Raw genomic sequence first — 27,358 nt, forward strand, 5'->3', positions numbered from 1 at the left:
ACTTTTTCATATACAAACTTTCCAATTTCAATTATAACTTGATAGTTGTATCATCTTTTACAACTTTACAAGGTACCTTATTACACAAACACAACACAATAACATTCTGCACTTTCTTCATAAGTTCATTCTTGTCTTTATTAGATATCGTTGTTTGTAGAGTCTCTCTATCTTTCAGTGCTTTGAACAAGCTTTGTAAAGTCTTTCGATGACTTCTGTTTATTTATAATAAAAACACTCAATTAAGATCTTAATTGACGGTTGTTGGATATTAATTTACGAATGTGACCATACAAATATGGAATTAGATGATAAAATTTTTAAATTCATTGAGATAAAGAATTATTAAAAAAAACTTATAACTTTAGAATGGATGTATTTGGTATTGGGTTATTTGGTTGATTGGTCTCAACCAGGTTAATTTTTCTGCTTTTTGACCGGTTGATTATTTTTACAAATATGGGGTTATTTTGAGATCGAAAAGTTACGGCTTAGAAGAAATAAGGGGGTTTTGAGGAAGAGAGGCGGTCGACTGCAGAGAAAAAGAAAAATGGCGAGCGAAGAAGAGAGCGCAGTGAAGGAGCCGTTGGATCTCATAAGACTTAGCCTCGACGAGCGTATCTACGTCAAGCTCCGCTCCGACCGTGAACTCCGAGGCAAACTTCATGTATTTTTCTCCTTTCTCTCTCTTTTTTTTTTTTTCCTTCTACATATGCGTTTAACCTTTTCAACGTTTTTTTTTTCCTTTAAATTTCTTTTCCTGTTATTTTCCGGCAGCCAAAGCAGACCCTCAATGCTCTTGTTTGTAGTGATGGTTTCCTTGATCTCCGCTTTTAGGACGTGGGTTTTGTTGAGTTTGTCCTTATGGGTTTTGTGTGTGGTTGCCATCATGTTTTCAACGTCTAGGGTTTTGCCAGGGGTTTTTCTTTGGTTTTGTGAGATTTTTTTTTTTTTTTTTTTGGTATTTGGGGAAACCCATGTGGGAATTATAATGTTTTAGTGTATTGCAATGTGATTAGGGTGTGGCAACTCATCGATTATTGAAATTAGGGTTCTTAACATTGTGAGAATTTGCTCTGTGGTTCATTTAGTTTGATTTTTTATTTATTTATTTTATTGAATTTTATACATAGAAAAATCATAGCTGATGGTTTTGTTTATCCTTTATTATGCTCCTGTTGGTCTTTTGGTTCTGGAATTTTATACATAGGCAAATCATGATTTGCATTTTGTTTTAGCTTTGGGAATGTCATATATTTTCATTAAATCCCTTTGGGAATGGTCTAGAGTCCCGGAGGAGATAGAAAACTGTACATTGATAGATTTCATTGATGCTTTGTTAGAGAATCTTTTGGCAGATACCCCATATGGTTTTTCCTGATTAGCTATATGTATTGAAGAGGCACCGATATAATTCCTGATGCTTATATAAGAGTTATGTCTACAAAAAATCTGATTGATTTTTGTTTTGGAAAAAAGGCAGGATGCTAGAACCATTTACAGAAATACTATTCTTAAATACTCTAATCCCTTTTATATGTCTTCAAATTTTATTCTTCTTCCACTTGTAAAAGCTATTTTTATTTTTATTATAGTTCATTTTTTTCTCTTCTTTAAATCCAATGGATGAAAATTGTGGAAGACAATAAGAACACTATAGTATGGTTTATTGCACATTTATCTTTGGAATTTGTACATGCATGTAAATTTAACGAATAGGAGTTTATGGAAAGATCATCCATTGGTGGTTTTGTCCATTATGATGGATAGATTTGGGATGTGACATTACTCTTATTACCAAGTCTCTGGTCATAAATTACCAACCCTTTTGACCACTTGGCATACTTGTTTCAGATGTATTTTTCCAATGTCGACCATATATGGACCATAATTGATAGGTATGCAGAAGAATAAGATGACTGGATGATGTCAACTGTTAAGTTTTAACTTGAATTATTTGAATGGTTAAAAAGCTTTGAAACTTTATAGGACAAAAAAGTATAGAAATCATATGGTTAAGACTAATTGAAAATAAAGTGGAAGCAATGAAATTATCAAATTTGATTTGATATATTGGACATTTAATCCTGTTGTTATTCCATGTTTGGATAACTACTCATGATTTTCAAGGTTTTTTGGATGCAAAAGACTTAATTGCATATTTCAACTCTTGTAGGCAATAAATGGTAGTCTTCTAGGCCTCCTCTTGGTGGGGATAATATGGTAGTTTATAACCTGCTAGGAATTCTTTGCATTACTATGTTTGTACTGTATTTTCCATATAATATTACACTAATATGTATTCTTTGTATGCTTAGCGGTGTGCATTCTTTATATTGAAGTTTTACTCCTTTTATGAGTGAGGTGAGATCATTGATAAAATGAAATATTTGCATAAAATTGGCATAGGTCAATTGGGTATCAGCTTAGGCCAAATCATATTGTTTTTTGCTAACATTGACTGCTAGCGGGTTTTAGTTAAAATTTTAATCAATTATGTCCACTTAACCTTTATTATAAAGCCCTTAAGTTATTTGTCAAAACTTGGTCATTGGCCCTTTGTAAAGAAAAATATTGTTTCCTTAGTTCTAAAAGGCTTAAGGCTTATTTAAGGTGCAAAGATCTTATGTGCCTAAATGAAAGGCACAACCTAAGAGGCTTTCTTGAGCAAAATGATGTGCAACCTACGAAGTCCCTGCTTGTCCTTGGAAGAAGCCTTCCTGATGTTATTTTCTATGGCATCTAACAAAGAAGGTTGGGTAGCAGAGGCATTGGAGCAAGCTGGGAAGGCATTTAGGATGGAGCCCCTGCTTTTTAGGACAGTTTGGTGATTGAGAACTCGAGAATGTGGAGAGATTCTTAAGGAAATTGCACATTTTTCCAATTATAGTGGAAGATGAGGACAAGTTGACTTGGAAGGAAACCAAGTGCAGCAATTCCTCGGTTAGATCCCTCTATGCCTCCTTAACCAGGGGAGGTAGGGAGCGTTTCCTTACAAGCATAGTGTGGAGTACTTGGGTTCCAATGAAGGGAGGCTTCTTTGCATGGGAAGTGACATTGGGCAGAATTCTGATGGTAGGTCAACTCAAAAGGAGAGGGATGGATTTTACCGAATAGATGTTTCTTATGCAAAGGCAAGGAAGAATCGGTGGATCATTTGCTTCTTCATTGCTCCAAAGCAAGAAATGTTGTGGTAACTAATTTTTTTTTTTTTTTAATTTTAGAGTGGTTTGGGTGATGCACTCTTCAGTTATACGAAACCTATTGAGTTTACAAGGCTAATTCATGGGGAAGAAGCAGAAAAAAGTCAGGTTGCTCCCTTGTGTTTGTTTTGGACTCTTAAGGCAGTAAAGAAATAGGAAGTTGTTTAATGACGTTGACCAGTTGGATCAAACAGTCAAATCGTACTTTAAGTCTAATTTTTTGGATTGGGTTAGAGTGTATATAGAAGACCATTCAATATCTATGATAGAATTTGTAGATTGGTTGAGCTTCAAGTAAGGGGAGGGATTTTGTTTTTTGTTTTTACCCTTTCCTTATTTAGCCTAGGCAACTTTTGTATACATTGTGTATACTCTGGTGAGTGTCCTCTTAGGTGCTTTAATATATTTTCTTATTTACATATAAAAAAAACCTAGGGTGCATGTCAATTTTATAAAATACTAGAAATTAGACATGTTCATATATTACCAAATGTGATCCAAAATTTAAGCTAATTATTGCCCTAGTGCCTAATTGGAGACAAATCAATAGTATATCTGGCTTTAAACTGTTTAACTTGGTGACTAGTCTCTACAAAATTATTGCTAAGGTGTTGCCTCAATGACTACAGTGGGTTTTTTGTAAGACTGTTCATATTTTTCAGGGAGCCTTCATTGAGAGACAAATTTTGGATGCAATTTTGGTGACGAATGAAGTGGTGGATGATAAAAGACATTATAAACCAGAAGTTGTCTTTAAGATTGATTTTGAAAAAGCTTATGATAATATGAAATAGGTTTTTTTGGATCATGCATTAGAAAAGAAAGGTTTTGAGTGAAAATGGAGATTGTGGATTCACGTGTGTATTTCATTTGTTAGGTTTGTAGTACTAATAAATGGTTGCGCTAAAGGATGGGTTGAGGCATCTCAGGACTTAAGGCAAGGTGATCCCCTCTTCCCTTTTCCTTTTACCATTGTTGTAGATGTGTTGAGTAGATTGATGTTAAGGATAGAGGAGAGTAGAATTTAGAGGTCTTTTGGGTAGGTAGAAAGAGGACAAAGGTGACACATTTACAATTCCTTAGGGACACAATATTCTTCTCAACAGCCAAAGACGAGGAATGTACAACCTTAAGTTAATCTTATGGTTTTTAGACAGATTTCTAGGCTTAAAGTAAATTTGAATGTATCTTATTGGCATCAATATTAGTTAGACTCAAGTCCTTGAGTTAGATACTATTTTAGATTGTTGGATGTCAGATTATCCCCCTTTTACTTGGGTCTTGCTTTAGGAAAGAATCCTAGAGCAGTATCTTTTCCAGACCCAATTGTAGAAAGGATTTGATGTGGTTTATATGGTTGGAAGAAAGCCTATGTGTCCTTAGGTGGTAGAATCACTCTTGTATGGTCATATTTATCCTGTATCCCCCTTATATTTTCTATATTTGTTCAAAGCTTCTATTATAGTAGCCTCCATGATTGAGAGATTACAAAGATTCTATTTAGTCATGAGGAAGGGAACAGAGATTACCTTGTAGGTTTGAATGAGGTGTGTAAGCCTAAGAGGGAATGGGCTTTAGGCATTGGAAGGATATCTTGAGGAATAGAATCCTTCTAGGTAAGTGGTTGTGGAGGTTCCTTATGGAGAATGATGCTTTATGGCATAAGGCCATCTTCAGTATTTAGGGGTCAAACCCTAGTGGATGGAATGCCAACTATGTTGTTAGGTGGTGACATAAATGCCCTTGGTAGACATTTACACAAGCCTCCTTAGACTTTTTCATTTCACTCATTACTTTGTGGGTGATGATACAAAAATTCGCTTTTGAAAAAATCTTTGATTGGGTGATAAATTTCTTAGTGAGTAGTTCCCAAACATTTATAGAGTTAGGAGGGTTAAGAAACCTTGTTTTTCCTCGATGTTAGTTTTTCTCCTACCTGTCTATATCTTAGTGCTTTCATCATAACTTCTTAGAGCAAGAAATTGAGGAACTAGCTCATCTAGTGATTGCTTTAGCCCATATTTATTTGTCACATGAGAGTTTAATCCTTGACATTCGTAGGATTGTTGTCATTTAATGGTTTCTCTATTTCGACCATTTTAGTTCCCTTTATTCCTACAAATTTCATTTGGAAATCCAGAGCTCTACTAAAAGTGAAGGCCTTTGTAGGGCTTGTGGTAAATAAGGTCAATACTAATTGACTAGCTTCAATGGAGAAGACCTTACAAAGCAGTTCAGGATGGTGTGTCATGTGCATGCTTTTTTACATTGCTTTGTAGCATTAACATTAGGTGTAGACTATTTTGGCTTGTAAGGATTGATTGGGTTCCATCCAAAAGGGTGGAGGAGATGTTGATTATGCCATTTAAAGGTTTTGGGGAACTTCCTTGAAGCAGGACTCTGTGTCGCATTGTCTGCCTTTGATTTGGACTATTTGGTGGGAAAGCAAAGATTTTTTAGGATAGGTGGACTTTAGAAGCAGTTCGGGACTTGCTTTACTTCTCTTCAATTTGAGCTTTCACTGATGAAGCTTTTGCAAGTGTCCCCTTGAGCCTCATTTTGCTAGATTGCAACCTAGTTTGTAGAGCCACGAGGTTGACTAAAGAGACACTTTGTGAATGGCTACCTATCACCTCCTGTGGGTATTGTTACGTTTGAAGCTTTGTGCAGTAAGAATGAAAAAAATAATAATAATATCAACATTTAGACTTGTTCATTAATCGGTTATTAAAAAAAAACCAAAAAGTTTGGACTTATTTATTACATAACAAAGAAGTTTGCAATCCTCATTAACATATGTTTCTTCTTTGTGTGGTTTGGCAATCTGGTTTTTCAGGCCTATGATCAGCATTTGAACATGATTCTTGGTGATGTTGAAGAAATTGTTACTACAGTAGAAATCGACGATGAAACTTATGAAGAAATTGTTCGAGTATGCTCTCAACTGGCTTCCTTTTACTTCTTTCTTAAATTATCTGGTTTGGTAGAACTGAAACAATCCAGAAGATCCACTGGCATAAACATAACTGCACCACCACAAGCCCCAATCCCCCACCCTGCTGAGAGGAATTAAATAAATAAGCATAACAAGAATGTTTCTGGAATTTTTTTTTTTTTGATAGGTAAAGAAAAGATCTATTGAAAAGTGGCACCAAAAGAGCGACTCAAGGTATACAATACCAATACACCCACTGCCAAACCGGCTAATAAGTACAAGTAAACAAGCGCCCCAGTTGGGTCAAAAAACAACCTTAACTAGAGCCCAAGCAATCAATAAAACTAACTAAAGTTAGAGGGTAATCAGCTATAAACAACTTTGCCTCTGACCAAAGGGACAAAACAAAAATGTATTTTGAGTCTTTGGATCGAAAGCACATCATCATTGAATGTTTCTGGAATGTTGCAGGCATAATTCACAGTTTTATTCAACTCCTGCCAACCCATTTTTTTGGAACCCAAAGCAATGACATCAAGAATGTCATTTTGAGTCATTAAATGCTTAGCCACTATGCTGTTGGGAGATAATGCCTTGGTTTCATGGTATCTCTTGTTGCTATTGGTCCTGAGACTTTGGTTTCTGTTTAAATTATTCTTGTTTTGTTCATCCGTTAAAGTTTTGCCCTTAAAGCCCCTGTGTGTTGATTTTGGCTTAGGAGACTCTTGTATTAGGACTGCTGATTGAAACATCACCCATCACATTGGATTCTTGAGATACCTTTGATTCCAGATGTCTTTCCGCATAAATCTATAGGTCTTTTCAAAATCCTATTTTCTATTTAACTTTTGAGTGGCCAATTACCTGTTCCTGAAAAATGCAATGCTTAGCAAACTTGAGTCTTCTGAAAAAGAATAGCAACTGACTAGAAAATTCTTCTAGACACTGAGGTTTTTTATTTATTTTATTTTTATTCTATATTTTTAGGTTTAAAAAAACTTATGGAGCACCCAATGAATGTCAACAAAGTTGTGACTTATAAAATGTGATTAAAAAATTAACCTTAGGCCATTGAATAAGTGGTGAGTGAATGCCAATGGAGTCGTGAATCTTGTGGGTTGTGAAATTCAATTAAAAAAAATAACAAATGCCATTAAGAATTGTGTCCTACATTTCAATGCATGACATATAATTAGGGGATTGCATCTTATCATGAACTAGTGGCCACCCTTAATGATTTGCTATCATGACTAAAAAACAAAACAGCAACCCTTGAATTATCCTGGATTTATCCAGCACCTTTGAAATTTATAGCAAGCAGATGAATAGTTTGCTTTAAATTTTGTGGCAAGACGAAGTGCTAATTCATAATTGATGCCTAAAGAAGATGCTTTAATGTAAAAGGGGGGCTGCCCCTAAAAGAACAGAAAAAGAAGAAATAAAGGGTCTGTTTGGCAGTGTTTTCCAATATAGTTTTCAAAAGATAGCTTTTGAGAGTGAATCTTGGAAGCAATTTTTCTAGAAGAGTTTCCAAACAGACCCAAACTCTTTTTGAGGGAAGTTCATCTAAGTTCAAAACACGTTAGGGCATCAAAAGTTATATCCTGGTTTATCCTTCCTATTAAATTTTGGGATGACGAACTTATTTGGCTTTATTTTTCATCTCCTGTTTCAGACGACAAGGCGGACAGTTCCATTTCTTTTTGTTCGAGGAGATGGTGTTATTTTGGTTTCTCCTCCACTGAGGACAGCTTGATTTGGATGATGGAATTTAGGTTGCATTTTATGGTTGAAATATCCTGTTGTCGTATGTAATAGCCTAAGTGTATGTCAAACTGATTTGATTTTGGGAGGGAATGAAGGGAGAGCATATCACATTGTTGGATCATTATGTGATAGATTTCAATGATGAATTTGTATGAGCTATCAGCTGTTCTAAGTTTATGCGCTTGTTTGGTAAAAAACAGGATAGGCAAAAACTGCTGGCAGTGTCTATGAAGTACACTCTCATCATGTTTAGACAAAAATCTTATGCACCATTTAGTGGATTAGCATGGTTGGCTGGATGGGGCATCAATGAACTTGGGAATGGATGGATGCATGAAATTTCACGGATTTAGTTTACTAGTTTAACATGCTTCTTGATTTCTTGTTTCTGCTTTGAATGGGATGACTTAAATTAAGAGGCTGCCGTATCCGGGCTTTATGCAGCAAGTGGTAAACGAATGGGGTTATACCCAGCTGGGCCTTTTGTACCATTGGTCATATATGTTAGAATAAACATGTTCGTGGAGGTCTGGAAATCCCGAATTCTTTGTCTGATAATCCATGGCTTAGGAGATCTGATTATTAGAAATTTGATGGTTTCCAAACATTTACAATCTGCTGAATGGTTTTTCTTTTAGTGTTGTCCTTTGGATACCTTTCCGTCTGAAGAAGATTCGACAATCAGTTGCCTTTCATTCCTTCGGTGAGGAGAAATAATGCTGGAGCGCTTTGAATAGTTTGTATGCCGTAACAATATAACAAGCGCCCATAGTATCAATCCCAACCTATATTTGAGTTGCAACCAGAATGCGATGGACACTATTACCAGAAAATAAGAATTAATATAAAGGTAACACCCAATAGTACTTGCTTTGGAAAAGGGCATCTCAGTTTAAAAGATTAAAGCACGAGAGGATAAAAGGAACAAAGATGAACTAGAATTCAGAACTCATCAAGTGACGCCGGTCCAAAGCAAAAATCAAAGGTCCCAGGTCCCAAACTCTTAGTGTATGCCACATAGTAAGCACAAACTGCAGAATAATTATAATGAAAATGCAAATGTCTTTCAATCAAATGCACGAGTACTAGATTACAACAATTACACAGAAAGTGGGGAAAATTGAATAAACAATATGAGATACCAACTAGCTCATCTACGCCTTTGCCTGGAGAAACTTGGGGATCCAACAGCTTGTGTACCTCTGAAACTCCTGCTGGGAGAATCTATTGATCCCCTGAAGGAAGCATAAGCAGCTTTTGCTGGTTCTGGAACCATGTCTAATGGAATTGACTCCACAAAGCATGCTGTGTTGATCCGAGTCCTTTCAAGCTCTGCCTGAAGTAGCTCAGAACTGAATTGCTGTGCAAGAGCCTTGCAAACATGTACAGCGAAATAGCAAATTAGAAAACCACAACTTAAAGCATAAACAACAAATATATGTCCTATAAGAGCTATTTGTAACTGCTTTTGCCACTGAGGTAGATTAGATTAGGAAATGATAAGCTGGAGAGGGTAGGTGGCAACACTTTTAATTAAAAGGATCCTAAGAGGCAGGTATTACATTGTTCCTTCCATATTCAACCTTCTCTATAAGGAGTTGGTAGTCACACAATTACAACATTCTATATCCAATGAAATCATTTTTCAGCAAACAAACCTCAACTTATTGAAAATATTTCTTAGCCCTTGTTTTTGCCAAATCTAACAAACGATGTTCTAAAAAAAACAAAATGCAGCTTAACTTGTAGATATTCATTAACATTCAGGAATACAACAAAGGGAACACAAAAGGCGGAGGTTCTTACAATCAGGTCATCTGGCGACACAGACATTACTTGCTGTCTATCATCAGCAAGTGCATCTTCACTCCCACGAGTTGACCGGCGGTGATGCCCCAGATTCTCAACAGATTCGGTCACACTCTCAGTAGCTTTCTCCAATAGGACACCTTGTAAAGACTTCAGAGACTCGCTTGCATCTTGTGTTAAATATGGATGCAATATGGTCTCAAAATATTCAAGCTGCCAAAGATTCATACCAAGCAAATTAACAGTCTTAGCAAGCAACCATGTCAGGCATGTCACAGCATATATTAAACTACTACAGGTGAAGAAAATGAAAGGTAGATCTTCATGCAGTACAATGCTAATTCTCAATAACTTCAATCACAGACGTTGCCATGAAATCTCAAACCAGTTTATTTCTATGCACCATTGCTTCTTAATTTTTCAGGTTTTTTTCCCCAGTGCATAGAATATCAAAATCCTGTCAACATCATGAGGTTTGAAATAAGATGGAAATCATCAGTTCTTAAAACAATGTTCTTTAGCCAAACCCAAAGAAATTTTTCTCCCTCTTTTAGGAACCGAACTGCTCGAGGGAGAATTCAAGCAACAATCATTCTTATGGCATACTTGTCTGAAAGAACAGCTAAAAAGGGAAAGAAATGGAATTTCAGTAGTTGGATTCAAGGCTTTGCAATTAAGTGGTACACCAGAATTCACCTCAAGCATGAGCTGACAAAAACCATTTGCATCCAATGACCTAAGATCTTTAGTTTTGTTTTCATGGAAAAGGCTGAGAAAAGTATCGATGAGTCCTTCCACAAGAATACCAAGTGTCTTGTCCAGCAGGGGCTTAGCACCAGCAAAGACCTGCAAGAAATTACATCCTTTTGAGAGCAAGTTTGATTGAGAGAATAAAGTGAAAAAAGTTATTTGACCAGAACTTGAGAAATGTTATTGTGCACCTGATAGTTGGAGTTGGATGAAAAGAATAAAGAAAAAAAAGCATATGCTATATTAGGCAGGCAGTTATGCAGTCTGCTTGTGAATTATGGAAGTATGGCCTTGTTATTATAGTAAACTAATGTCAATATAACTTCTTGTGAGGACGAGAGGAGAACAATGATTTGTACAGTTAACAAAAAAAAAAAAAAAAAATTCCAAATATACAACTAACCAATCCCTAGAATTATAACATGATTTACTCCTAATCAATCCCCGGAATTTCTCCATGATTAACTCCTCAGTCAATTCCCTGAATTACTCCATGATCTATTCCCAACAAAAATATAAATAAAACATCGATTAAGCCACATTCAAAATCTGGATAGATTCTTTGTTGCTCCTGCTAACAATCCCCTTCAAGTTGGCGCATAGAAGTCGTGCATTCCCAACTTGCCAACCGTAGATTCCAATGTGATTCCTTTTGTGAAGATATCTGCAAGCTATTGCTTAGTTGTTACCAAAAATGTGGAAATCTGTCCACTCTATATGAAATGTCTGTCCACCTCAACATGTTTGGTACAATCATGTTAAATTGGATTATGTGCAATATTGATTGCAACTTTATTACCATATTAAATTTTCATTGGTTCTTTAAGCTCTAATTTAAACTCTTAGAGGAGTCCTTCAATCCCTAAGACTTCACATATTTGTTGAGCCATAACCCAAAATTCAACTTCAGCATTCGATCTTGCCATAACGGCTTGTTTCTTGCTTCTCCATATGATAAGATTGCCTCCCACAAAGGAGCAATATCCCGTCATTGATCTTCTATCTACAAGAAAGCCAACCCAATCTGTATTTATATAGGCTTTGATTTGGGAGGTGACCATTTTCAGAGAACAAGAGTCCCTTTCCATGAGTAGCCTAAATACTTTAAGATTCTTTGAACTGCTTCCATGTGACATTCCAATAGTGTGTGCATAAAGTGGCTTACCACACTACAGCATAGGTTATGTCCAGCCTTATATAAGTAAGTTTTTCCACCAGTCTTTGGTATCTTCCTTTTTCAACAAAATTTCATTCTGTAGTGAATCTCAATTTGTGGTTGGGATCAATGGGTGTCTTTGCTGGTTTATACCCAATCATTCCAGTTTCTTCTAGTAAGTCCAACACAACTATACCATTGTTGGATCTTCCCACTTCAATTCCAAGAAAGTTTCTTAGGTTTCCAAAGTCTTTTGTCTTGAACTCATTTTCTAGTCGACTTTTCAAACCTTTGGTTTCGTCTTCTATAACAATGATATCATCTCCATAGACAATGAGCACAATGATTTTCGTAAGTAACGAGTGTTTAAAGAATAGAGTATGATCCCTGTGACTTTGAGAGTAAGCATCAACACGTAGAAATTAAGTGAGCCTTTTAAACCATGTTCTTAGGGACTGCTTAAGCTCATACAAAGATTTCATCTATTTGCATACTTTTCTATTATGCAAACAGTCCTCAAAAACTAGATGGAAGATCCACATACACCTCCTCTAGCTTTCCATCTAGAAAAACATTTTTCATATCAAATTGATGTAATAACCAATCAAAATTAATTGCCAAAGATAATAGGACCCTAGTAGAATTCATTTTTGCAACTAGAGCAAATATTACTTGATAGTCAATGTCATAGGTTTGAGTGTAACCCTTAGCAATAGGAACATCAAGATCAGTATCAAACATGGCTTTAGGTGGTGAAAGAGTATCTGAACTACCTGCCTTTGGTTTTGAAGATTGGTCATGAGAGAGATAGGATCCATGACCTTGTCCCGCTTTCTTTTTGAATAAACAAATGGACTTAAAGGATTTGATACGTTTTCAACCTGCTCCATATCTGGATCGTCCTCAGTAGCTTCAACATTTCCTGGTCCATTTTCCAGTTCAATTCCCCTAATGTTCCCTTGCTGCCTGGTATTAATTTGGTTGCTCAGCTGGTCATAGACAAGTATAGGATTCATCAAAGAGGTGTATGGAACCGGGTAGGATCCACTACCATAGGTTGATTTGAAGGGTATGATGGATAGAATAGACGATATAATGGATCTTTTAAACCAATTTTCTCCCACAAAATGTCAATCTCGGAAAAATATGACAAGTCTTCAAAGAATCTTACATCCTAGTGACGAAATTTTTCATGGTAGGAGGGTGAAAACACTTATATCCCTTTTATGTAGGTGAATAACCCAAATACATATACTTAATGGCCCTAGGATCTAAATTTAGATCATACCCTACTTGGAAGATGAACAAATGTTGCACACTTGAAAACCTTAATGGGAAGGGACCCAAAGAGACTAACACTAGGACAGAGTGTTTTAAAAAACTAAACCGAAATTTTAGAGTTTAGAGTCTTGAGGGGCATGTGATTTATTAAATAGGCAATGGTTAAGACAACATAACTCCAATAAATTTTAGGGTTCATTGTGGGTAAACCATAAGGCTCTAGAACCTTCTAGTAAATGCTTGTTTTTAATCTCCACCACTCCATTTTGTTGGGGTGTATCAAAACATGAGGAGTAATCCCATTTTCAAGAAGATAAAATCCTAAAATATTGTTGAGTGTTAGTTTGCCGTGGAGGCAAAGTCTTTCAAAATTTTGGTGGAAGTAGTCGGAGAGAAACTTAGAGGGGGATTATTGTGGAGAGAAGTAGAGGGTTCTCATCTTGGATTAGGTTTGGGGGCTTGAGTTTGTGTTACTTCCTGTAAGGAGTGGAAGCTTGTGCAGGGAGGATTCTCTTAAGAGTTTTGTTATAGATAGGGAGGATGGGGGAAGGAAGTTTCAGCCGGAACGATGATCAAATGAAGCAGCTAGGTTCATTCTTTATTTTATTCTTGATCTAGAAGCAAAGAGATTTTGTTTGACCTTCCCCGAGGACAAAGGGATTGTAGGGGTGGGTCACCTTGGCTGAGAAGCTGCGTTCTCTAAGGGTTGTTACCTCTGTTGAAAGCAAGCGCTCCTCTGGCACTATTGTGGCTAGGGTGGAGAAGAGGTTTGGAGTTCCTTTGGAGAAAGCAATATTCTTTGTTGATGTTGCTAAAGCGTAGGTTGGAAGGTTAGGAGAGGCAATCTGGGTCCAGCTTGGGGGTAGGAAACTCCTGAGTAAGAAGCAGTAGTTGGGGTCAGTGTTTGGTTGGTCGATGAGAAGAGGCTTCAAACTCAGTCCCATAGCTGTCTACATAGAGGAATTGGTGAATATACTATTGGCATCCGAAAGGGGGACTGAAGATTGCTAAGTTGGGAGGAGCGCTTCTTCTGTTTGAGTTTGAGGACAAAGCAGGGGTTAATAATGTGTCAAACAGAGGTTTTCGATGTTTTAAGAAGACTCTGCTTTTCGAGAGGTGGGGTGTTTCCAAAAAAGCAAACGTGCTAAGGAGGTTTGGGTGAGGGTGGTGGGTCTTCACCTACATGTTTCGAGTCGGAGGTGTTCAGGCAAATTGGGGATTGTTGTGGAGTGTTCATTGCTGTGGATGAGGACACCACTTGTTTTTTCACAGTTGGAATGGGCTAAGGGTTTTGGTGAAGTCAAAAGGAAAAGACTCGTCTGGTTCTTTAAAGGGAATAGTTGGTTCTTCTTGTTTTGCAGTCCATTTGCGGAGGGAAGTTCTGCCATGGGTGTCAGTGGTGGTTCCAAAGAACAGGAATAGCGGGGGCGAGGCTGTGGAGGTTAGAGATGATGGAAGGAGTGGATCACGCACAAGGTGTAGCGTGAGCCAGTCAACACCAACCTTGCAGACTGTAGTGGCACGTTTGTCATGTTTAGGTGGCAAAGATCAGGGCAGAGAGGAGGTTGTTATTGACAACATTGGTAACAGATCTGTTGGTGGTTCAGAAAAAGGAGGGGAGGCGGGGGTGGGTGGTTTAGTTGGAGGTGGAAGTGGGGCTATGAGTGGGATTAGGAACGAGCCTAATGGCATGGGCCACCTTGTAGTGGAGGTGGCTTTGGGGGTGGGAGTTTTTTTAGGCTTTGGAGCCCAAGTGTCTAAAAGTCTTGGGAGGACGGGTTTTAGGCCCAAAGCCTAGTTGGGGGCTTGGTTTGGACTAAGCTTTGATGGTGGAAAAGGGTTAGTGGGTTAGGGTTATAGGACAGAGTGGGCCAACTTAGCAGGGTCGTTAAGGACCCAGTGTCAGTGAACCGGCCTAGTTTTTATGTCTCATCGACGAAGTGAGGTGATTGGTCGTTGGCGACTTGACGTTTATGTCTCATCGACGAAGCCCTTTTAGAGGAGGCATCTAGGTACCCGCTAATTCTACTAATTCTTTCTTCTACTTGGGTGGATGGGCTTCTTTTTCTCTCTTTGGGTTGGAAAGGGGCTTTGATTGCTGCAGTTGGTGAGCTCAATGATGGATTTGGTTTTGAAATAATTCTTCCCATTGTTTGTCCAAAAAACTTTAATCTTTGTATGAAACTGGTTTTGAATCATTGTGTAGAATGATTTGAAAACTATGGTAGCTTTCGATTTCTCTTTGAGAAGGTAAATCCAAATTATGCGAATACAATCATCAATGAAGCTTAATTTTGCACCGAAAATGAAAACTATAACAATGACTCTTAGACAACTCACAAATTTCACACTAAAATTTAGAAGGGTTTAGAGCAGAAAAAATTTTGAGATATAAAAGTTTTTAAGGGAAACAGAGTTTGAATGTCCTAGTGGATAGTGCAACAACCAAATCTCCTTCTCTTTATTCTTGAGTGCCCTAGTGACATGAACTTGAGCCCTTTTGTGCACTTCAAGACATATCCCCATAACAAGGTCCTAAAAAATACTTTAGTAGGAAAGAAACTTACAGAACAAATTAGTAATGGACAACAAATTACAAGCAACATTTGGGACATGAAAAGCACATGGTAGTGTCAAAGAAGATAAAGAAATTGAACCCTTCCCATGAATGGGAATAAAAAAACCATTGGCAACCTTGACTTTTATCTTTTCCTGAACATGGGATATAGCTTAAAAATGCAAGTGAATCACTAGTCATATAATCGATTCCTCTAGAATCAATGACCAAAGGATTAGATGAGACATTATCAAAGACACTCAAAGCTGTATGGGTATTACCCAATTGGCAAAATTACTAGAGTTTAAGTTTGTAGTCTGTCCAAAATTTTGTATTAAGCCTAAAATTGATTCTTGGTCGAAGGGGCATTATCCAAGTGTTGAGCTGCACTGCCTGACATGCCATCTATAGGTTCAAATCCTCGATGGTCACACGTTCTTTACAGGGCTGCCTGCCTCCTTTGTTACCATGAGAAGAAAGTTTTTCATGTGGTTTCCAGCACATTTCTCTTGTATGTCTCGGTTTGTTGCAATAGGCACACCACCTAGTATGTTTTCTCCAGTTTTTTTTTTTTTTTTTGGTCCCTGGTTTGGTCTGAACAATAGCAGCAGAGTTAACACTCTCTTGAACTGTTTTAAGTACTGAGCTTTCTTGTGAAATGGGTTTCATCACTACAGCCCTGTGATCATCCTCACTGCTCACATAAGGGAGAGTTTCCTCAAAAGATGGAAAAGGTTCCTTACCAAGCATTTGACTTCTAACCTCATCAAACTCAAGATGGAGCCTGGCTAAAAATTCAAAGACTTAATCTCATTCTAACATCCCTGCTAGCATCACTACATCCTATGGTGCTTTCATTTGTAAATGATGATTCAATCCAATTCATGTCATAAAACTACCATAGTGTTGCAGTAGGCAGTCATAGAGCGATCCCTCTGCTTTGTATTGTGAATTGTTGTCTTCAACCCAAATAAACAAGTAGCATTTCCTTTCTTGGAATATGTTCAAGATACTGCAGCCCAAACTTCTTTAGCAATACAAAGGAATAGTAAAAGTTTATTGATCTTACCTTGCATAGAGTTGATCAACCATGAGATGATCTGAGAATTTTCATCTTCCCATACTTCACAAAAAGGATCAGAGATTTTTGGTTCCCTAATGGTAAAAACCCCATCTTTCATCGACTCTAAAGGAAAACTTGCACAGCTTGTGCCACCTAAGAAAATTCTTACTGTTTAGCTTTTCAGGAGTAATTTGGAAGGTTGAAATATTGTTGACGGATCTAGGCTACTAGGTTGTTTCAGTAGGAGTTTTTTTTTAAATTCCCATCATTGGAAAAACAAATAGATAGAAAGGGGAGATCAAAATAAAGGTAATGAAAGGAATGGTAGCAATGAAGGCTAGCCAGGAAAGGATTAGAACATTAGATGAGAGCAGAAGAAAGGAAGAGAAGAAAAATGATTTCTCACTTAATTAGATGAGAAAAGTTTTACAGGGTATAAATCCATGATTTGTATAGCTAGTGAATATAAAAAATCAAATATACAACTAATCAATCCCCGGAATTACTCCATAATCTACTCTTAATCAATCCCAGAATTATTCCATGATCTACTCTACCAATTTACACAAAACAGTGATTAAATCAGATTCTATGAATCTGGACAGATTCTTTGTTTCTCCCATTAACACTTCTGAATCAGATATGTTAGGAAAATTCTATAATTTCAATATACTAGGATCCAAAAACAAAGAATAAAAAATGAAGAAAAAGACAAGAACAGCACAGAACTACATGCAAGGAGAGCAAGAGAACTTTAAGATGAACCCCAGAACAGATGCAACAAATACCTCTGCATGCACAGCTACTAGAGTGTGCAATAACTCCACAGCTGCATCTCGTACACCCTGCAATGTAACAATAATTTATTGATCTGTTCCAGAGGAAAACAATTTTAAATTGAGAAGTTTTTGAGAGAAGATGAAAAAAAAAAAAAAAACTAAATTCAGTAATTCCTCACTTTGACGGCAGGTGCGGCCCCCCACTGAATTCCAGCATCCAACAAATAGTTCACAGCAGCTGATCTGATCAAATTGGCCTGAAGGCAAGAAAGAAGGAAGCTGAGGTAAAGGCACAAAACATGAGGGATGTTGTACTAGCATGCATTTAGTTGCTACAACTTTTATTTCTGTTCAACCAGAAACAACCATTAGTTATATAGGTTGAGGCCTTGCTATCAGTTGGCATCTCTACCATTAGGGGGAAAAAACAGAAGGAAAGAGGAGAGGAAGAAAAAATAAAAATAAAAACATATAATCACAGCCAACCATCAAAGCCACAGTCATAAAGCCAGCAGCCCAAACCACAATCATTTCTCACTGGAAACTAAAGCCACCCATTTCTACACTACCATCCTTTCTCTACTCTCCAGTGAGAAACATTACCACTGCCATTGCCATCCTCAGCTCCAGTCAACCACCTTCAATGCATATACTGTACCATTGAAACTCAACTGTGGCTGAAAGTCCGTTTCATAGATATGGGATCACAGGGGCACTGAATTAAAGAAAAAAAAAGTAGTGAAATTACTATTAGGGTAGCCTCCATTTGGGGATGTACCTATCGATAAAGTAATAAATAATTTGGGGAGGTGCAAATCTACTCTAGAAGCAGGTATACACACGCTGGCATCTAAGAAAAACCAAAACCACCCATCTCCATATTTTCACCCTTTCTATACTCTCCAATGAAAAGCACTATCACTCTCTCAGATTTATACAACACATAACACACAGAGAGTTCAGTGAGAGAACAGAGCATTGGAAATCTAGTTCATAAAGATGGGATCACAGGGGCACCATATTGCAAAAAAAGAAAATTGCTGGAATTATTATCAGGGGTTGTCTTTGGTGATGAGCCTATCAGAAAAGTAATAAATAATTTAGGGAGGTGCAAATCTACCTTGAAGCAGGTGTTTTTTTTTTTTTTTTGATAGGTAAAGAAAGTGCATATAAAAAAGGAGGCACCAAACGAGCATCCCCAAGTATACAAGAAGTATACACTAACCGCCAAAAGGCATAACCAAGAAAATGGAAGGATTACAAAACATGAGAAGGGCTACAAAAAACATTACCTGACCTCAATGAGAACCCAACGAATCAATGAGGCTAATTAAAGACAAAGAATCATTATCTATAAACAACTTAGTCCACGACCACAAATTACAAACAAAAGAGTTTTTTAGCCTTTAGTTTGAAAGCCCCTCATTTTCAAAGCAATTTTGCTCATTTCCTTCTAAACTGTCCAAAACATGCATGAGGGAGCTACCCTCCAAGTCCTCTTACACTTTTTCCCATGAAAGAAACATGTCAGCCTTCAAGGGTCTCTCTAATCAAAGAGGAGAGCACCTGAGAAATGCTAAAAAGAGCAAAGTGCAACTGAAATAAAACCTTTATCTTTACACAATGAAAAAGGATGTGGTTCATAGATTCTTCTTCGTTATGGAATAAGAAACATCTATTTGCTAAAGACTAACCCCTTCTCTGAACTTAATGCAAGGATAAGGCCTTACCTTATGTCGCCTCGTAAGCAAAGAAGCCCACCTTAGGTGGCACTAGGAGTTCCAAATGATGGTCATTAGAAAAGAGACTGAACTTCTCAGCTCCAAAGCGGAATAAAGGGTTTTGATTGAAAACTTTCCACTCTTTGTTTTTGTCCAAAGCACGCTATCTTTCTCATCCCTATACACCCTCTTCTCTTGAAGTCTCAAAAGAAACCACTACACACTTTCCACCTCTCAATCATTGAAGGCCCTAGAGAAACAAGGGGTTAACCACCCCCTACAATTGAAGAATTTCACACATCCGCCACCCACTCCTCTCTTGAGATGGCTAAGAGAAATAAAGAAGGAAAGATAATACACAATGGTTTTTCTCCACACCACTTGTCCTTTCAAAACCTCACCCCTTGTCCCTTACCCACAAAGAAATTTTTTTTACTCAAAACATCTCAATTCTTCCTTATGGCTTTCCATAACCCAACACCATACCCCTCCCTCACTTTACGAGAGTGTCACCCTCTTTTTTCTTCTCTATACTTCTCACTGGTAACTTGCTTCAAAAGGGCCCTCTTTCATCAATGAAACGCCAATTCCATTTGCAGAGAAGTGCCTTGTTGAGCATTGAGAAACACCTAATGCCCAAGCCCCCCCTTCCTTGTTCTAAACAAACAATTGCCCACTTTACTAAATGTGACTTTCGATGGAGGGCCCTACTGCCTTAAAGAAAACCTCTCTGAATTTGCTTTAACCTTAATCTGACCGACATTGGCATGCAAAACAAAGACAAAGTATATAGGCATACTAGAAAGGGTGTTTCGAATCAAAGTAATTTTCCCTCCTTTTCAGATATAGTCTTTTTCCATATGGCCAGCCTTTTACACAACCTCTCTTCCCCCCCATCCCAAGCCGCCATAGATTTAAAGAGGGCACCCATGGGAAAACCACACACACTGGCATATCCATCATTATCATATAAGGTAAACCAAAACCATCGACACTGGCATATTGAAGCAAGTATACACACACACACACACACACATGCACACACGAGCATATCCATCATTCTCATCTAAGGAAATCCAAAACCATCCATCTCTAGACCATCACCCTTTCTCCAAGTCTTGAATGAGAGGCATTACCACTGCCTCTCCCTCTTCTCTTCTCAAAATTGTAGAGAGAATGGCTGAAATTACTATTAGGGGGTTTTTTGTTTGGGGATGTGCTTATCAGAAAAGTAATAAATAACTTTTTTTTTTTGGTAAAAGTAATAAATAACTTTAGGTGAAAATCCACCCTCAAAGCAGGTACACACGTAAAACACACACACACACACATAGAGAGAGAGAGAGAGAGAAGAGGCATCAGAATTCCGGTTCATAGAGATGGAATTACATGGGCATAGAATTGAAGAAAAAGAAACTTTGGACTTTATATTAGGGGGTTCTCTGTTTGGGGATATACCTATCATAAAAATAATAAATAATTTGGGATGGCTGAAAATCAATTCTTGAAGCAGGTAGGCCAGAAACACACACATACAGTCTAATAATTTGGGGACATCACTGAAGCAAGCTGGTTAATTTACCTAGACACTATTACAAATCACAACAAATACACAAATAAAATATTGTACCAGCACTCAGATCTCTATTAGTACTTTAATGCTGAAGAGGTGTATGCAAATGAAAGATCAAGATTCCACCAAAAGAGATCCATGCATGGATTGGATGATTTGAGACCATCTTAAAGTGGAGGGCAATTTTGCTATTGTCAAGTCATTGGCATTGCTAGAGTTTTGGAGCATTTTTTTGTGTGGATACCTTGCCCTCAGAAAATCAAGTAACATATCATTTGGCAATGCAGGAGCATCTTTTTTAGAGAACTTTTACCCAGATGAGCACATGAATTCATGTTTGTTTTAGAGTTATTTTCTATTAGACAAGGAAGTTGTTTCTACAGGTCTTTCTTTTAGGTCAAATTCTGTTTCTAGGATTCTTTCAGGAGTGGTTAGATTTTTGGAAATGATAATTCATCTTTTGTTGCAATTCAATTCAATGAATTGTTTGTGAAGAAGTACGGGTCTTCCTGCTGTGGGGGCTTGGCTGAAGTTGCAAGGGGTTGAGGTAGGGACATGGAAGGTTCCAAGTTTAATTTCAGGGAGGGGGAGTTATCTATCAAAAAGAAAAAATAATAAAAATAAAAATAACAAACAGGGTTTTCTCCCCACCATCCATTTCAATGAATTGATTGTGAAGAAGAACTACGTGCCTTTCTTTTTGGTCAGGTTTTGATTTTTTGGGAATGATAGTTCATCCTTTATTGCAATTCAATTCAATGAATTGCCTGGGAAGAAGAAGAAGAAGGTGAAGAAGAAGAAGATAACTCATCCTTCTTTGCACCTCAACTCAATAAATTGTTAGTGAAGGTGAAGAATAAGAAGAAACTTACATTTAGCCATGCAATTAGCTAATAATTTGACTACCAGAAGAAGAAGAAGAGTTTTTTGGGGAAGAGAACTCACCCTTCACTGCAACTCAACTCAATGAATTGTTTGTGAAGGTGAAGAAACTCATCCTTCACTGCAACTCAACTCAAGAAATTGTAAGAAGAAGAAGAAGAGTTTTCTGGGAAAGAGAACTCACCCTTCACTGCAACTCAACTCAATAACTTGTTTGTGAAAGTGAAACTTACATTTAGCCATGCATTCAGCTAATAGTACTTACACTTAGTCATGCATTTAGATAATAATTTGACTATCCAGAAAAAGACGAAGAAGAAGAAACTTACATTTAGCCATGCAGTTGGCTAATAGTTTGACTATCCAGAAAAAGGAAAAAAAGCTAATAGTCAAACCAAAGTATTGTCAGATTGTTGGGAACGACCCAATTCAATGAATTGTTTGTGAAGAAGAACAGATCTTTCTTTTTGGTCAGATTTTGTTATTTGAGAAGGATAACTCATCCTTCATTGCAATTCAATTCAACGAACTGTGTGTTGATGATGATAAAAAATGGTCAGATTTTTGGGAAGGATAACTAATTTGATAGCGTGATGATGATGACAAAGAACTGTCAGATCTTTGGGAAGGACAACTAATCCTTCATTGCAAATGAATTCCCTTGCAAAAGGACCTATTAGTAGGCTCAGATCAACAAATGAGCAGAATTTTCTAAGACCTGCCTAAGTTTCCCTCTGCAAGTGTGAATCTCTCCAGATAAAGAACTAGATAACCTAAAACATAATCCTCCGACCAGAATACCCAAGGTGTTTCCAATTGCATGTGTGTTGAGTAGCAACATTTTAACTAAATTGAGGAAGCACATTCAGTTGTACCTTTGCGAAAGTATACTGTGCAAGGACCTTCTCTTCAAGCCCAGAGAAACACACTACTAAATCTCGTATGTCACTGTCTCCTTCATCTCTTTCCCTGCACCAAGATAGGGTAGCATTAATCATAGAGTTTTCAAGCATAAATAATACAGTAAAATCCACTCTGCAAGCTTGAGGTTGCCAAAATGAGAAATATGACACCGCTAAATCATCTTCAGATCATCCTAGCAAGAGAAAGCATTTGCAGATTAATGCAATGCTCACCAAGTCTAACCTCTCTACCAAAATAAAAAAGATCAGAAAAACAAAAAATTTGGGGGGTGGGGGGGAGAGAATCATTTATATCATCTTAGTATGATGAGGATAATTTTACGAAACTCAAAATCACTTCTTCTCAAATTACTTGTACCAACAGTCCTAGGGGCAAATAATGTTAACAGCCAATCCAACAACAGAATATTGAACAGGAGGAATTGATAAAAAAAATTGGGATGGGCCAGTTAGGCCTGGGTTCAGTTAGGTCAGGCTTGAGCCTAGCCTAAATTGACTCTTTTGGTTAGGAAGGCCTGCACTTAACGATTTCATGCACGACATGCCTATGATGTTGTTTCACATTTGGACCAGTTCACTCATATAATTAGTAGTGGTCAAGATCCTCACATGAAAATTAAAAAATTCTATCCTATCAAAAGGAAGAACTCCTGAAGAGCTAAAATATACCTAGATTGCAGCCAGACATGTCTGTACTTGTTGTACAACTCAGTACAAAGTTCATCTTTGCAATATCCAATATTGCTCAAAACTATCAATAGCTGTTGATGTGGATCAACAACACTTCCTGGAAGAAGCTCAGATGTTTTCTCTGTTGGTTCATGAGAATACCCATTCTGCAGAAAATTTTCTTTGTTTGATCTGGTTTGAGCAAGCTCACCTCCAATATTCTCCAGGTGACCTTATTAGTGCACAAAGGATAACAACATAATTTAGTGTAGCAAGAAATATTTTTATTAGTCAGCCAGACGTAAAACTGATATAGTGACTCATCATAATACCAGAAAAATGTAGGAAACAATTCAGAAATGCCAGCCTAATAGATTCTTGAATCTCTTGAAGATGCATGAACATATCCTCTGACTTCAGAGCCTCACTCCTTAAAGACTGAATCATCCTGGGAAAGAACAAAGAATAAGACAGTAATAAAAAGAAAATAATTATTCCTTCAAGGAAAATTTTCGCCTAGAAAAGCCAACAAATCTGCTTGCATCCACTAAATAAAAATTGTAAGAAGATCAACTATTAGAGGACTGTTGACAAATAGAGTAATGTAATCCTTACATTCAAATTCTACAAGACATTTGTCTAAAGGAAGACAACAAGAAACAAATGCACCAATCATAATCAGAAACCACATCAACAAGTCAATAATTCAGACATCCACACTAGATAGAGACTTGAGTTAAGTTATAACTATTGAATTTGATTATCATGTATTATTTCCTCCATTCTCATAGGCAGCTTTGTTCAATTTGAATATCTTGTATTATTTCCTTTGTCCTCCGAAGCAACATAGCTCAATTTGATTATCTTGTATCATCCCCTTGTTTTTTTAAACCAACATGCATATGCACCCAATTTCTCCTAGTCAATATTCAGTGAGCAGAGGATAGTATTTATAATAACAGTTAGTAAAGTTCATGTTTCAAATCAAGCCAAATTTTACAGCAACATACCACTATCATGACACAATGAGCTAGCTACTATCATAATCCTCTGCCCGGGAATGAGTGAGAACATGGTATAGGCAGGGAACTGAAAAAAAAGAGGGTAGCATTTCTTTGAGGGTTTGGAGAGATATATAGCAGAATATTGTACTATTCTCTGCCCAGAAAATGAACAGGGCTAGGATAGGCAGATAACTCAATGAACTTTGGGTTCCACTGGATGAGGGACTCAAGGGCAATGGAATACATGAGATTGGGAAATTCTTTTCCTTAAGTCACCTAGTTTAGGGAATTTTTTGTCTGATTTTAAAATTCTGATAGGATCCTGAAATAATCAGATCTTAGGTTTTCAAAAATAGTGTGGGGAATTTTGTTCTCAATTCTAAAATCTGAGTATGTGAAAGTGGGAGACACGCCACCTGCCCCAATCCCCACCACTCCGCTTTTTTTCCACCTTCCTCATCCAAAAAAGAAAAAAAAAAAAAGAGAGAGAAAAACAAACAAACAAAAAAATCAAGAGAACTCCATCCCACTGTCGCAACCACATATGAAGTTCGATTTCCCATTTTTCAGCTTTAAACGTTATTTTAACCTAGGACCAAAGATGTGATGACAAGTAATTTCACTAGTTCAATCACAATACTGAAAATTTTTCAATAAAAATAATGGGTTTTCTTAGGTTTAGCCCATCTTCAATCAGTTTTCTTCAAATCTGGAAGTTACTGACAAGTGTTAAGAGATAAATTCCATGTAGAATCTGATAAAGGTTCATATATTCTCTCAGATTTGGCTTTATTCCCCCAAATTTGTACCATAATATTACACAAATAGGCTTCTCAGAATTGCCAAAGGTTCTTTTCTTGAAATTCTTGGGTTGAGAGATAGTTTCACCTCAGGTATAAATAGAAAAATGACAGTTTATTGCTTTGTTGTGCAAAGTGTGAACAAATTATTCAACCAGAATACAATAAGGTTTCTCACATTTCTAGTTTCTGGGTTTCTGTTAATCTATTGTTTTCAGTAACCACATCAGTCAATTCAAGAGCTTGAATTGGGGAAGCTCATATCTGAAAGAAACCCAAATTGGACCAATTCAACTCTTTCACCTGTTTCTCCATATAGGAAAGAATCAAAGGAAAATTACATATCAACAGGAACAAGCTGAGCTTTACTGGAATAACAAAGTGAGTACCGCTAGAATATCTAGGGTTCCCTTCACTTGGTTTCATTTGGAAGTTCATCAGGCACTGCTTTACCTCTTTTTAAATTCCCTATTCACATTTTCTCCCTATTTTTCTTTTACATCAGGAGCATAATGGAAGGAGAAACTCAATTTTTTGATAGATAATAAAATTAGATTAAAGAAGCACCAAAAAAAGTAAGTAACATACGTGTACAAGAAGCATGCTCAGACTGTACTTAATGCAACAACACAAGGAATGAAATAGAGAGAGTGATTTCCTTATTCGCTGGTGCTACCAGGCTACTAATGAAATCCACAAGTGACCATCTCCTTAACACCAAAATCACCCTTATCCTAAGATTGTGACAATGGCAGTTATTCTTCAATTTGTGGATTGTGGATGCCATTCTGTAAGAAGTCCTCTCATTCCATTTCTTCTAAATGAAGTACAAACAAAGGACAGTCATCTACACCTTTCCAATATCTAGGAGGACCTAATCAATCTGAAATAGCACAAAACATCAAGGTCCAAAGCTCCCAAGAAACTGGCAAATGAGTCAGAAGGCAGTGCCTTCATTCCTCCTTCCATTTGCACAGGCACACTGGTTAACCATGTCCCAACCTCTCACCTTAAGATGATCCAAGGGCAGAATTCTGCCTCAATCTGCTGTTTGCACCCACACAACCGAATCTCTCAAGCTGGAAAATGGTTCACCATTTCAACCCCAGCTCACCCCTTCCCCACTCACAAAATCTGATCTTCTGACCACTGACATGATTTATTTTAATTTAAAATTTTTAATATGATAGTTTTTTTATCTTTTATTTTTTCATTTTGTTCCTGCTGGGTCAAGAATACACTAATTCAATCTTTTTGTCTCACACTAATTCCCTTAATTTGTTTGCACATTATCGATCACTTCATCTTTACTTCCCAAATCTGCCTGTGGTTCCTTAATTATTAATATAGAATATAATTCCATGTCCTTTAGTGGTTAGACCCAACCATTTTGCCAGATGGGCTGGATGTTGGGGAACAACATATCTACCCCATTCCTCAGATTTTTTGTAGCTCGGATTGCTCTGCTTATTCTTATTCTTTTGGTTTGACAAACTCTAATACCAAAAAGAGAGGTCTGATGTTGCATGTTCTTGCCTACTGTTAACAAGACAAAAGTAGGAGAAAATTCTAAGTCAAAACAAGCGGAAAATGACAAAGTTGTCAACCATAAAAGCAATTTCCAAACTCAGATAATTTAAGAAAAGTTTTAACTATAAATTGCTTTCCATGGGTTAGAAAAGACATTGCTTTCCTAAGAATAGATATTGGGATCCATGATTGATCTTTCTACAAATGATCATAGGTCTTTTTCTTTTCTTTTTTTAAATGGTAGTGAGCTCCAGAGACTTACAAATTGATTTGATCCATTGCTGATGTCATAATCGAACGGAATGCTAGAGGCAAGTATGATATCGAGTATGGAGATTTATTCCTTTCAAGAATAGATACTGAAACCCACGTTTCATCTTTTGATATCTCTTCTGTTGTTGTCCGCATCCATGTGCAAAGCCTTAGTATATAAATTTTTGCAACCTCTGAATGAAGTGATCGCAGTGCCATAACTGTAGGACACACAACAAACACTATGAAGCAATGGAAAAGACAACAAACAGCAGTGTGAAAAACAGTTTAAATACCAGCAATTGGGGGAGCTGATTCTTTCACTTCAAAAGCTTGACATGCTTTAGCAATTTCTTTTATAGCGTCCATCATGTAAGGTTGAAGAATATTTGATTCTTCAAGATCACGAAATGTGTTATGGACCTGCACCAGGAACAGTAAACTGATTCCAACCAGATTCCATCTACAAAATAAATTGGCTCTAAACAGAGTATACAAGAACACTGCCCACAGTTTAATGCAGTTGCAATAAATAATGGCACATATAAAACTGAGGACTCAAAATTGTGAAAAAAAAACCCAAGCAGATATAAGGAATAAAAATTAGCTGAGTAAAAGGGGAAGGACAGTGAACTATCCATCAAATGAAAGTAAACTGTAAAAGCAACTGATGGAAAAGCTCAGATAGATGCTATTTGTGAAAA

At 37.1% G+C, this 27,358-nt stretch overlaps 2 protein-coding genes across 2 annotated transcripts in view; one reads left to right on the plus strand and one right to left on the minus strand.

Annotated features, from left to right (window-relative positions):
- Positions 1 to 322: 322 nt before the first annotated feature.
- LOC100253870 (sm-like protein LSM3B) lies at positions 323 to 8,082 on the plus strand. Its single transcript, XM_002266284.5, has 3 exons — positions 323 to 667; positions 6,040 to 6,135; positions 7,814 to 8,082. The coding sequence occupies exons 1-3, from the start codon at positions 551 to 553 to the stop codon at positions 7,892 to 7,894; spliced, it is 294 nt and encodes a 97-aa protein (XP_002266320.2). The 5' UTR covers positions 323 to 550; the 3' UTR covers positions 7,895 to 8,082.
- Positions 8,083 to 8,821: 739 nt separating this feature from the next.
- The window catches only part of LOC100241808 (exocyst complex component SEC5A), a 58,006-nt gene continuing 39,469 nt past the window's right edge, over positions 8,822 to 27,358 (minus strand). The window contains 11 exon segments of the mRNA XM_002268989.5: positions 8,822 to 9,130; positions 9,133 to 9,277; positions 9,712 to 9,927; positions 10,411 to 10,560; positions 17,310 to 17,366; positions 17,480 to 17,557; positions 22,352 to 22,445; positions 23,069 to 23,300; positions 23,401 to 23,516; positions 26,665 to 26,875; positions 26,951 to 27,077. Coding sequence (XP_002269025.4) covers positions 9,060 to 9,130; positions 9,133 to 9,277; positions 9,712 to 9,927; positions 10,411 to 10,560; positions 17,310 to 17,366; positions 17,480 to 17,557; positions 22,352 to 22,445; positions 23,069 to 23,300; positions 23,401 to 23,516; positions 26,665 to 26,875; positions 26,951 to 27,077 — 1,497 coding nt within the window. The 3' untranslated portion in view covers positions 8,822 to 9,059.

The sequence above is a fragment of the Vitis vinifera genome, chromosome 18 (genome assembly GCF_030704535.1).
Source record: "Vitis vinifera cultivar Pinot Noir 40024 chromosome 18, ASM3070453v1".
NCBI lineage: Eukaryota > Viridiplantae > Streptophyta > Magnoliopsida > Vitales > Vitaceae > Vitis > Vitis vinifera.

Coding starts and splice junctions, on each gene's coding strand:
- LOC100253870 (XM_002266284.5), top strand. CDS start 551: ATGGCGAGCGAAGAAGAGAGCGCAGTGAAGGAGCCGTTGGATCTCATA. Junction 668..6,039: donor AACTCCGAGGCAAACTTCAT/GTATTTTTCTCC, acceptor CTGGTTTTTCAG/GCCTATGATCAGCATTTGAA. Junction 6,136..7,813: donor CTTATGAAGAAATTGTTCGA/GTATGCTCTCAA, acceptor CTCCTGTTTCAG/ACGACAAGGCGGACAGTTCC.